The sequence below is a fragment of the Sciurus carolinensis genome, chromosome 7 (assembly GCF_902686445.1).
Source record: "Sciurus carolinensis chromosome 7, mSciCar1.2, whole genome shotgun sequence".
Lineage (NCBI taxonomy): Eukaryota > Metazoa > Chordata > Mammalia > Rodentia > Sciuridae > Sciurus > Sciurus carolinensis.
The window spans coordinates 138,099,511-138,112,829 of NC_062219.1; the positions used below are offsets into that span (position 1 = coordinate 138,099,511).

The 13,319-nt window shown below is 39.9% G+C and overlaps 1 protein-coding gene across 1 annotated transcript in view; it reads left to right on the plus strand.

Annotated features, from left to right (window-relative positions):
* Ly86 (lymphocyte antigen 86) overlaps positions 1 to 13,319 on the plus strand; it is a 58,372-nt gene that overhangs the window by 18,971 nt on the left and 26,082 nt on the right. Inside the window, exons 2-3 of the mRNA XM_047558743.1 lie at positions 6,271 to 6,357; positions 7,646 to 7,774. Coding sequence (XP_047414699.1) covers positions 6,271 to 6,357; positions 7,646 to 7,774 — 216 coding nt within the window. The remainder of the gene's footprint in view (positions 1 to 6,270; positions 6,358 to 7,645; positions 7,775 to 13,319) is intronic.

The following is a 13,319-nucleotide window of genomic DNA, read 5'->3' on the forward strand; positions in this document are numbered from 1 at the left end:
AGGTCATCCCACACACAGAATCATGTCCAATGCAATCCTATTTACAGTGGTCCCCTTTCTCCCCAGGAGTATATTCCAAGCCTCCCAGTGGATGTCTGAAACCACAGTGCTAAACCTCACATACACCATAGTTCATTCTTACTATAGATCTTAACAACCTCAGCATATGATTTGATTTTTTTTTTTCATTTGGTCAAAAGCTTTCATCTCTTCACTAAGTGGAAGTATTTCACAGCTTCCCTTTGTGATAGCCAAATTGGTAGCATGATTAATCTTGTGCTTTGGGCCATTATTAAGTCAAATAAGGGTTATTTGAACACAAACACTTCAATACTCTCGCGGTTGATCTGAAAGTTTAACCAAGAAAGTTACTAAGTGACTTATGGATGGGTAGTGTATACTGGGTGGATACATTAGACAAAAGTATGATTCACCTCCAAGCGGGGTGGCTGAAGATTTCATCAGAATACTTGGCATGGCACATAACTTGAAATTTGGGGGACATTCTGTTCAATATCTTTGAACTGCACTTGACCATGGATAACTACATTTGATCACAAAAAAACACAGAAAGCAAAACTGCAGGTAAGGGGGGGACTATTGTATTAGGTCACAAAAACCTTCTTCCATGTTGGTGAAAACCAAATGGGTTATTCTGGTGGATGGATTCAGAGTCCAAAGGGACATTGCATGTTTCTACACTTTTCAATGAAAAAGCTATTATTAATGAATTTCATTTCTTTTGTCATTGGAAGCAGACAAATAAGCGATCCCAAATTTCAATTCAGCAACTCAAATATACCTTCACACTAAAAAATTAATTCATCACAGTCAGCCTGCAGGGCATTGGAGGTCTTCATCTCTCATTTGACAAACAGTAGATATTCCATTGTGATGGTGTTAATTCCATTTTTATTACGTTTGCTATCAAGAACCATGTTTAGGCATCTACATATCTCAGATGAAAAGAAACTGTCTCATAAACAACTCCGACTGTATGAGTCAAGTCCCAGTGAAATCTTAGCAGAACGAACTTGAATGGGAGTCAAACTACTATTACTTGAAATAATGACCCACCAGGGCTTTGCTGTACCACTCTATAGTAATAAGATTTGACAGGTGGAAAAACAAGATCAGGAAATAATAGAAAAACATGGCTTGAATACTTTCACCACATTGTAAGTTATTTCCTTTTGGCAGGGAGAGGGAAGGGGACAGAAGGAGCGTAGTGGAGTAAAGAACAGAAGATGTGAAGGTTAGTTTTGTGACATGCTGGTAATGGATATTCAGCAATGGAATTTCACCAAAGCATTATGCATTACCCTCTTAGGGATGGATTCATGATGACCCGTAAATATTATCCCATGAACTCCTACAAGAAAATTAAGATGCCTCAATCAAAACAGCTGCCCAAGAAGCAAACTTTTAAATCAATGCACAGCTAGATGGGACTCATAAGCTGAAGACCAGCTTGCAGAATTGGTTGTCAGCCAACCTACTCCCTCTGAGCCCAGCTGGTTTCTCCAACTCTGGAGTCATCCATGTTGGCAGAATAGACAGAAAGAGGGCGTAACATGGAGGTCAAAAAGAAATACCCAGAAAGAACAACTCTTCCATTTCCCTATGAAGTCTGATTTCCGCCCCCTCTGTTCATACGCTGCTCTACAATGAAATGTCTATAAGAGGCATTTGGAATTTGTTCCTGCCCTCAAAGCCCAGGAACACTGACTCTCATTAAGCTTTCAATTTTATTGTTTTAGAAAATCCAGAATCAGATGATCTGGTTTATATATATTAAAAGTCACTTGAGGCAAAGTCTCCCATGCCCAATCACTACTCATACTGTATAAGAACTATTTAAAAATTATAACCCACTTTGACTTATTTTGGTAGGTGGTCCTGAAGCATTTTTAGCATGGTAATGGAGAAAATTAATCTTTAGAGCTGTGGTTCTCCAGTAGAGGTGAATTCATCCCCGGAGGAACATGGGCAATGTGGGAAACGTGGGGTTATCACACCTGGTAGGAAGAGTGAGGAGTGGCTGATGTCTAGTGGGTAGAAACCAGGGGTGCTGCTGAACATCTCACAGAGCAGGACAGCCCCACAGTAAAAGATCACCTAACACAAAAAGTCAACAGTAGGCTGGGAATATAGCTCCGTTGGTAGAGTGCTTGCCTTGGAAGCACAAGGCCCTGGGTTCAATCCCCAGCACCGCAAAAAGAATCACTGAAAAAAGTCAACAGTGTGGGGTTTAGAAACCCTACTTTAAGATTCTCAGTGAATCAACTCCAAATGATCTTTATTATTCATTGAGCGAATAATGGCTTGGGGCCTCATGCCCTGGAGACATGACTTCCCTACTGCTGGGGAGTCTGGCTTTGCTGCTCTAACGGAGGAAGGAGGGAGGTACACTAACAAAAGTAACCTAGAGCTTCCTAAGTGCCTGAGTGCAAATGTAAATAAATACCATAAATACCAGGAAGGACAGGAGTTTATGAGGGTGGAATTGGGGGATGGGGAGGAACTGAGGTCCCTTTTTCCAAGTGGTCTGCAAACTGCATGTGTATACTAAAAACAAAACAAAAAAAATCACTCATATATAAATTTTAAATAACTAGTAGGAAAATTCATCAAATCCCCAAGTACTTTTTAAGTAATCCATCTTTGTGCTTCTATATGCATTTTCTCAGTGAAAAGCAACCTACTCTTTTCTGTGTGGTTTCGTTCCCTGTTAAGATTATTTTTCTAACAATGTTTTTCTAATGCCATGGAAATGCTTCATTCCTTCTGTCCTTGGTTTATTCTAACTATACTTTAAAATATTGATAAACATACAGTGGAATTCTGTTCCTACTAAATACTAAACAATACATACTCAGTCTCTTCTATTTGCTTCAGATGGCAACTTAAATTAATCAACAGCTTTGAAGATGTACCTTCTTGAACATCTGTTAGCTGGCCTCTGTGTCTTTCAATACTGAGCTCCAAGTATATAGTAGAACATTGTCTCCATCCCCCTGGTCCTTTTTTCTAAGCTAAAAGAAGCCCTGTGATAGTATGTAAATGCTTAGGAAGGACTCTAATGAACCTAAGAAGAAAAAGATGTTTTCCCCCAGGAAAAGTAGTGACCAGTCCAAAGGGATTTTGATTGCAGGTACAGCCGTGTTAAATGTGCAAGACTGGAATTGTCTACTGCTCATTTCTAAGGCAGACACCATAGACAGAGATGTGTCTTCCAGCTCAGCAATGCAGATGCTCAAACTGTCTGGAACACTGTCATTGGCAAATGGGAGCTCATAACTAAGCTGAACCAGAAATCAGTTATAAACCAGAACTACCCGAGGCCATATGCCGCCACAGAAAATATTCTGGGAAATCTTACAAATCCAATAGTTGACATATATATTTGAGGCTCTACTTTTTGAGTATCACTGCACAATACTAGACAGAAAATTGCTTCCTTGCTTGTTTTTAAGTCTGGGTTTAGATCTTGACACTTTCTACTGCTGGGATGTGAGACATTTAATACAGTCTTTCTGAGTCTGTATTTTCCCATCAGAGAAATGAAGAAAATCAGATCTCTCCCTCCTCTCTCTCTCTCTCTCTCTCTCTCTCATTACTCTTTATTATACTAATTTGGATCCTGTTGGAAAACTGTAGACCATATCAGTTATTTGAACAGAAAGAATTTAATATGGGGATTGATTAATCAGTTGTCAGAGAATAAAAAGGGTAAAATAAGGACACCGGAGGCATAGCACCACCCCAAGGACTGGGAGGGCAAAGGACAGAAATTGGGGTTATAGGAAACTGCATGCTTGAAAGAAGGACCTGTGAGACTGAGGCAGTCTGCAGAAGAAAGGGAGAACCACTCTGAGGTACGGTTATGGCAGAAGATTGGGGACCCCCAGAGCTGATCCCAGCTGATTCTGGAAAATGCCAAAAAGAGCTGGACACCGGAACCAGCTGGTTCCTGTGGAGATGGGCCATTGCTGCGGACACTCCCAACAAGTGCACCAGAAGCAAGCCTCCTTTCTGACTCCAAGGTCCACTCTCTCTGACACCTCAACTTGCAGATAGCAAAAGAGTAATAGGGTTGCAGAGAGGCCAGTTTCACAAAGCAAGTGCAGGAGAGTAGATTTGGAGCTGATAATCAGATAGGTTAATAGATGGCATCCATCCAATTATTATGTATATTAATGGAGTGATTACTGTATGTCAGACTGTGCTGCGTGCTGGGGAGTCTGGATAAAGAAATGGAAATGTACAAAGTGCACAGAAGGAGACCCTTACTAAAAGTAACTCTCCTCAGAGGGGAATTCTTATATACTGTTGATGGGAATGAAATTACTGTAACCATTATGAATAATGGTATGGAGATTCCTCAAAAAACTAAAAAAATGATCCACTGTATGATCCAGCCACCCTGCTCTTGGGTATATAAATACAAAGGAAATTAAATTAGTAGATGCAGAGATATTTGTACTTCCGTGATTTTTTGCAGTGCTATGCACAATAAGTAAAATATGGACCCAACCTAGAAGTCCATCCATGGATGAATGAATAAAGAAAATGTGTTACAGCACAAAAGAACATTATTCATCCATAAAAATAATGAAATTCTGTTATCTGCACCAAAGTGGATGAACCTAAAGAATGTTTTGTAATAACAGAATGTTATTACAAAAAAGAATGTTTTGAAATAAATCAGGAATAAAAAGACAAATACTGCATGTACTCATTCATATGTAGACACTAAGAAAGTTGACCTCATAGGATATGTGATTACCAGAGACTGGGAAGGGGAGAGGGAAGATATAAAAATGTTAGATAAGAAGATTAAATTATGGTATTCTATAGTCCAGTAGGGTGACTGCTATTAACAATAATTTATTATATATTTCAGAATAGCTAGAAGAAAGGACTTTGGATATTTCCAGTAAAATAAATGATAAATGTTTGAGGTGATGGATTTGCCCAAGATTTGATCCCATTGCATGTTGTATGCATGTGTCAAAATATCATATTATATGCCTGTGAATATGTACAATTATGTGTGAATTTTTTAAAAAAGAATGGGAAAATAAATTGGCTCTCCTCTATTAGACCCAGTGGCAAACATAAAGGTAAAGGAAATGGAAAACAATACAAAACAAACCAACAAACCCCAAACCTGGCCCCTGCTTTACAGGATTCTCATCTTTAGATTAAGTGTTGTAGGAAATGGCACTTAGCAAAGTACAAAGTAATATATATGCATATGCACTTTTAAAAGTATTTCAGACTTATCTATTTTAAGAATTCAGAGAAACAAAAGGATATTTTCAGGACTACCAGGGAAGCCCTCACAAAAGATGGGAATGGGCCAGAACTGAGTGTTTGAACAGTGGCCAAAAGACTAAGACCATCTGAAATAGGAGACAGTTCACAGGCAAGTCAAGTGTGGTGGGAATTAGATGAGTGTGTATTACATGGCCACCCTAGTCTCAAAGGGTGCATGAGACTGAGTCTCAAGGAATGGATTTGCGATGTGCAGTATGGAATCTGGGTCCTGTAGAACATTCCTGTACTTATTCTGAAACATAGAAGAGTCACTGGAGCCCTTTGAATGAGCATGTTATTAAGTTATGTGTAAATTACATTCTCTTTATAGTCCCTATCACATGGAACACAATACCTTGCACAGAGTGGAATATTTGGGAGCAGGGATCACTACACTGAATGGGAGCGAGTGGGATGGGGTGGGATGGGGTGAGATGAAATGAAATCACAAGGGCAGCTCTTAACTTTGAAAATCTGCACATCTTTCTCTCTGTTTCATTATAATCATCAATATTTTATGAAACGTTCTCTGCAATTAATGAACAATTTTAAAGCCAAAAGTTCAGGAGCCTAAAGAACTCAAGCAAGGATAATAAAAATTTTAGAAGACAAAATTTGAATGACAAAATCGTTCACCATACAAAGATGTGACCCAACCATCAAGACACTGTGCTAGTTCCTCGGATTGAGACCCCCGCGGTCTGTGTTCACGCAGCATTGACCAGCCAAAGTAGAGCAGCTCTAAGAGTAAGCACACTGACCCTGGAGAGACCAGGAGTTGTTGGTGGAAACTTCACGGATGTGTTTTTGAAAAAGTATTTTGAAATATGCTTTTGAATAAATCTCAGTAAACTCATGTTAGTGAACACAATTATTGTGAATTTTGAATATGTGTGTGCAGAGGTATCAATATACTCATGAATATTTTATTATTTTTCCTCTTGGCAGATCCATTGCAGGATTTTGGCTTTTCTATTGACGAGTGTTCCAGAAAACTGAAACCAAAACTCAGCATTAGATTTGGCATTATTCTGAGTAAGTAGAAATTATTACCATGAAATAAAGCTCGGCCTGGCTCCTTCCTGCTCCACACACCAGTTGACTTACATGAATGATAATGGCTGACTAGCCTACCAATCCCCCACCATTCTCTGGAATTAACTCTGTTTCCGCCTTCATTTTCAATCCTCTTTCTGGGTAATATCTAAGTAAACTACAACTCTTATTTAATGTTCCATTTTTCTAGTAAGAAGACTCTATACACGTATCTGGATGGTATAAGCATCTGAAATCAGTATACCTAGCCAAAAAAAAGAGAACGAAAGAAAATATTTTGAGACTAAGTATTGATGTCTCTCTAGGAGAGATCCTTTGCTTACTTATTTGAGCCACAAAAAAATCTAGTCCTTACTACCAGCAGCATAGTTTTCCATTTGCATTATTTCATTTCCTGAGTTGCTAATATAAGTTCTTAAACCTCGACCCAGACAAAGAGGAGATGTGCAATCTTTCTACACAACCCAGTCAATGAGCTACAGCAATTTCTGTTGTATTTTTGTTCGATCATGCCTTCACAGTCAGTTTACATATTTGCTGTAGTTACTAAAGTATCTCCTTTTCTAAAGCAGTTTTATCAAAACCAGAGCAGAAGAATTTCATCAGCAAAGCATGTGGAACCATTCCGGAGAAATAGAGGGGACATTCCTGGAGACCCAAGAACTCACACAACTGTGTGTTTCTAGAACTTTGCACAATGCCAGGACTCTAGCAACAGCTAAAGAATTACTTTGCGGAGAGTACAGAAGAGAGAAAAGAGGAACGGGAATAGGTAGAACACACAAAGGAGGAACAGAGGAAAAGGCAGAGAGAATTAGAAGCCAGAACCACAGAGGTCCCTGAAGCTGTGTGCGGCCTCGTGCGGCCTCTGCCTGCAACATTAGTGGGAGTGTGTAGTCTTGACCACACCTGCAGTTCTCACTGGAGATAAATGATACTGTGTAGCTGGGCAGTTCTAGAAGCCAGACCTACAGACACCTGGTGAAGGGGCCCATACTGAAGCTGGGCAGCAGAGCAAATGGGCTACCTTCCCCCAAAGAGGTAAATTTTGAGAATGGGCCAGTTTTCCTACCCAGGGACATCACTGTGACTTTAGTGCTGTTTTACCAGAAAAAAAAAAAAAAAATATATATATATATATATATATATATCTGTTTTCCATATAAAGCAGACAAATGGAAAGAAACGCTCCTCATCTCACGCTGTCGCCTTCGGCTCCTTTGCTACAGTGGAAGTGTGCAGTAATGGCCATCTTCCTCTTCTTTAGGGGAAGATATCCAGGAGCTGTTCCTTGACGTCCAGTTCAGCACTAAAGGCTCTTCTATTCTGAATTTCTCCTATCCCATCTGCGAGGACGATCTACCCAAGTTTTCTTTCTGTGGAAGAAGGAAAGGAGGTAAGTCATTGCCTGGCCAGAGGCTTGCATCTGAGGTCAGGACCCCAGGCAGCGCCGGCTGTCCCCCACACCCTGGGGCAAGTTTAACCTCACATATTAGCACGTGTTATAAAGAGAGCACAGGAAACCCCGCCTGACAGGGCTGTTGGGAGCCTCAAAATGAAATGTCATCTAGGAGCTGGTTTCCAATCACGATCGTTCCTGTGAACACGGTGGCACCTGAAGAAAAGGGCTGGCAGCAGAAAGACCCAACAGCCCCCCAGAATCCATGGAAATTCAATGCTATTTCCAGGTTTCCTCTCGATGGTCAGTAGAGCAATGGACTCTGAAAAAGAAAAGACAATGAAATGCCCTGTATAAATATGTGGTAACATGCCAGTTATGCTGGTCTGATTGTGACACATTGCATGCACATATTAAAATGCCACACTGTACCCCATAAATATGTATGATCACCATGCATCAATTAAATGCAAAAATATATCTTTAAAATAATAATGAAAGAGAACATATTAAACCTGGTTGTTTAGAATGTTCTGGAGGAACTCAAATCATATTGAGCTGATAATTAAATAATAACCTTCCAGGAAAGACTGGACTTTCATAGGCTCACAGGCTGTCACCTGCAGCCAGTATCCATAGTCCTATCTTTAATTATGTTTCCAATTTTTCTCCCAAATAAGTGACCTTGAACCCAAACATGGAGATGGGTCACCTAAAAGTACTACCAACTTAACAAGAAAGGACAGACATGAGCTATCTTTCTAGTCCCTGGATCAACTCTCCCTCCCACCTCTGACACTGCTGCCAACTAGATCTTCTAAACATAACTCTAGTAATGTCACCGCCTGCCCAAAGGACCTCAAGAGTCCCTTTCCTGTAGAATAAAGTCTGTCTTTTTTTTTTTTTTTTTTTTTTTTGGTACAGGGGATTGAACTCGGGGGCACTCCACCACTGAGCCACATCCCCAACCCTATTTTGTATTTTATTTAGAGAAAGAGTCTCACTGAGTTGCTTAGCACCTCATTTTGCAGAGGCTGGCTTTGAACTCGCAATCCTCCTGCCTCAGCCTCCAGAGCCGCTGGGATTACAGGCCTGTGCCCTTCTGCCTGGCTAAGTCTGTCATTTTTATCAATATTTTTAAAATACATTTAGTTTCATTAACACATGGCAATCATACATACTTATGGGTATAGTGTGGCATTTCAATACATGTACTCAATGTCATGATCGGGTCAGGATAACCAACACATCCATCACCCTAAGATACACATAATTTTTTGGTGCTGGGAACTTTCAAAATCCCTTCTACTAGCTGTTTCAAAATAGTCAATTAATTGTCAGTCATAGTTCTCCTACTGTGCTCATTCCCCTATCCAGCAGCGCCCTTGTGCCCACTGACCCTCCTCTCTGCATTCCCTCTCCCCACATTCTTCTCTGGCTCTAATATCTATTATTCTTTACATCTTTGAGATCAACATTTTAGCTTCCACATATAAATGAGAATAGTATTTGTCTTTTTTTTGCATTATATCTCTTTACATAAGGTCATCCAGTTTTACCCATGTGCTGAAGATGGCAGAATTTCATTATTTTTCATGGCTGAGTAATATTCCATTGTGTGTGTGTATATATATACCACATTTTCTTTATCCATTCATTTGTTGATGGACACCTAGGTTTATTCCAAAATCCAAGTATTTTAATGACAAAAGTCCCTCATAAATTTGACTATCCCACCTCTCTGGCCACATTTCCCTCCATTACCCACATGTGTTGTTAACAACAGTCTCAACAAAATATTGCCATTTTTCTGACCACCACCTGCATGTTAACACATGCAGCCTTGTTCAGATGATCCCTTCGCCTATAAAGCCTGCTTCCCATTTGTTGTCTGTCCAGATCTAATTCAAGAGTCTTCGTCGTACCCCAACCAAATGAATTGCACCCTCTCAGTGTTCCTAGAGCTTCAAGTTCTATTTCTATCGTAGCCCTTATCTCAGCTGCAATTGTGTGTGTGTGTGTGTGTGTGTGTGTGTGTGTCCCATTAACCTTTGAACTCCGTGAAGACAGGGATTCTTGTTCATCTCTGTTTCTAAAAACAAGGCAAGAAAGTTGACAGAGGAATGACATAGTAAACGCTTGCACTGAATTTGTATGGGGACGCATGATGGCTTGGAATACAAGTCTAGCAGGCCACCTCAAAATGACCATCTCATGGCACCAAGATACAAAGCAAAGAATAAATGTGCTTGGCCCCTCAAACTTAAGAAAACTTTACCATTTATTCCTCTATTCGTATTTTTAATAGAATTAATAAAACAGAAGAAATATTCTTCCCTCAAACGATCTGGGGTGTCCAGTTTGGTTCATCAGCTCAAAAGCCCATGTTTACCTCATCTGAATGCCGGGCAGCTCTGCAGTCATTTATTTGCTTTATTGCTATAGGGATGATACTGCATAGGCAGCTGAGGAGCTGGCATTTGGGGAATTGCCAGGAAATTTCAGATAGTGCGAAACAATTGGAAGAGTGATGTACAAACGTTGCATGAACAAATAATTATGTAAATTACATAAGCCAGAGAAACTAGAATTTTAAATTCAGAGGCTTCCTGAGTTATTAAATTTTTCTAACCCACCCACAAATCCACCACAGGAGTGATTCTGTTCCAGAGACGTGATTAACGCTAAGACTAGAGGGGCAAATGTGACACCAGATGACACCGGGGAGAACCAACGTCAATCCAAACCCAAGCACAGGCCGAAGTGACAGAGACTGTAAAATAATCCCAGGGACCTGCAGGTCCTTCCTAGCAGAGCAGTGAGAAAACTCAGTGTCCACTGTGGGTGGCACATTCTGGTGTCCACTAGAGTTGATTTGGTGTCCACTAGAGAGATTTGGTGTCCTTGCCACTACTGGCTATCTTCCAAGTCACAAGAAAACTACAAAATGAATTAGGCATAGTGAGACCACAAGTGTGAAATTATGTCTCCTTTTCCTCTGTGCCTCCCTAAGCTAGCTCAAAGGCAGGAAGTGCATTGGATCCAAAGACAAAGCGATGCTCTTTTGGCAGCATTAGTAATGGTGTGATTGACAATTGGGAGCAACCTGTATGTCCAATAATAGGGGATTACTAAGTAGGTCATTATTTTAGTCAGTTATTTCGACACTGTGACTAAAAGACCCAACTAGAACAATTGTAGAGGAGGAAGTTTATTTGAAGGCTCATGGTTTCGAGGTCTTAGTCCATAAAAGGCTGGCTCTATTCTTTGGGGCACAAGGTGAGGCAGGACATCATGGCAGAAGAGTGTGGCAGAGGGAAGCAGCTCACATGATGATCAGAAAGCGGAGAGAGTGGTCTCCGCTCTCCAGATACAAAATATACACCCCATAGCCACGCCCCCAATGAACCACTTCCTCCAGTCACATCCCAGCTGCCTCCAGTTACCACTCGGTTAATCCCATCAGGGATGAATTCACTGATTAGGTTAAGGTTATAGCCCAACCATTTCTCTTCCAAACCTTCTTGCATTGTCTCACACATGAGCTCTTGGGGGACACTCACATCCAACCGTAATAATCATCATTTAGCCAAACCAAGGTGCACACAATATGCTGTAATTTTAAGTGCTATCATAGGGATTATTGAATAACATGAAAATAAAATAGTATTATTACCCTATGTGCATATATGATTACATGACCTGTGTAACTCTACCTCATGTACAAATGAGAAGGTATACTCCATTTATGTATGATGTGTCAAAATGCATTCTACTGTCAGGTACAATTAATTAGAATGAATAAAATATATACAAATAAAAAGAATTTAGAAGAATATCATTAAATGACAAGTATGCTATCACAGATACTGTCTGTTGGATTCTGTTTTTATTCAAATGTGTGTAATCATAAACACCAAAAGAATTCTGAAGAACATACATTCAGGAGAGAAGAGTAGTTTTCTCTAAATGGCAGAACTGAAGACTTTTATTTTTGTCTTTTTTAGAAATCTTTGCTCTTAGGATGAATTTGCAAGGTTATGCTTTCAAATGTTAGTTTATCATTGTAGCAAAGAATATAGACAAATTCTCTTACCCTGAAAAGTAAATCTAAGAGTTTTTTGGAGGAATCATAATCTATTTTATATTGAATGCTATTTGCAGTTGAATGCTCATACACGTCACTGTATGGCATGTCACAGATATGGCATGTTTTACCAATTGGTGGCTTCTGGCAACCTTGCACAGAGCAAGTCTATTGGCATAGCATGTGCCTGCTCTGTCTTTCTGTACCACAATTTCTTGGCCACAAAGTAATTTTTAATTGAGGAATTCACATTGTGTTTTTAGACATAATGCTCTTGCACATTTGACAGACTGCAGTACAGCATAAACAGAACTTTAATATGCACCCCCCAGGAAGCCAAAAAAGTCATGTGTCTCCCTTTATTGTGATATTTGTTTTAGCGCTGTGGTCTGGAACCAAGCCTGCGTGCCTCAAGGTAAATACATAGAAAGTTCTGAATCAAAGACTGGCATAGAATGGCAAGGGATCCTTTGTATCCACTCTGTACACTTTCCCTAGAGTCTCCACAGCCCATCCTATCCAGGTCTTGGGCTCATTAAGAAGGTCACAAAACAGGCGACATCGTATCTTCTACTCTGTTAAGACTTCCTGAGTCCCTCTCTCCTTTTATAGCATTGGGTCAGAGATTCATTCCACTTCATCTCAAGGTTGTACAACTAAATTCATAAGTGTGGCATCAATTTTAAGGCTAAAGCAAGATTAATTGAAAGTTCTTAATGACCGCACCAAATTAGTAAACCTAAGGAGAGAAGCTACTGTGAATTCTCTTGATACTCAAGAACAGTCAAGCTTTTACATAGCTTACGTCTGGTGCACGGCCGCTAACTAATTGTTGGGGATTTAGTAAGTAGGTTGTTGTTTAGCTAAACCACAGTGCACACAATATGCTGTGATTTTAAATGATACCATAGGAGATTATTGAATTACAGGAAACTATCAGAATAGTATGAAGTGACAAAGAAGCATGCTATAACAGGATATTCCAGTGCCTACTCCAGTGGATCTCAGTTGCGTATTAGTTAGTCCCATGCTATCCCCTGCAGTGACCCCAAGCTATATGTGGCTTCCGATCCTCTGAAATATAACCACTCTGAGTTGAACTATGTCATAAGTGTAAACTAGGACACAATTTTAAAGATGTAACATAAAAAGAATACAAAATGTCTCTATCCTTGTTACAATTGGTTATGTTTGCTTCATCCCTTTCCTGTTGCTATAATAAAACACCTGATATTCAGTAATTTTTAAAGAATAGAAGTTGATTGGACTCATGGTTCTGAAGGTTGGGAAGTTCAAGAGCTTGGCACCAGCATCCACTCAGCATCTGGTGTGGCCTCATAATGTGGCACAGGGCATCCCATGAAGAGCAGGTGTACTAGCTCAAGTCTCTCTTTCTTTATTATAAGCCACAAATTTATCACTGAGACTCCACCTCTGTAATCTCATCTTATCCTA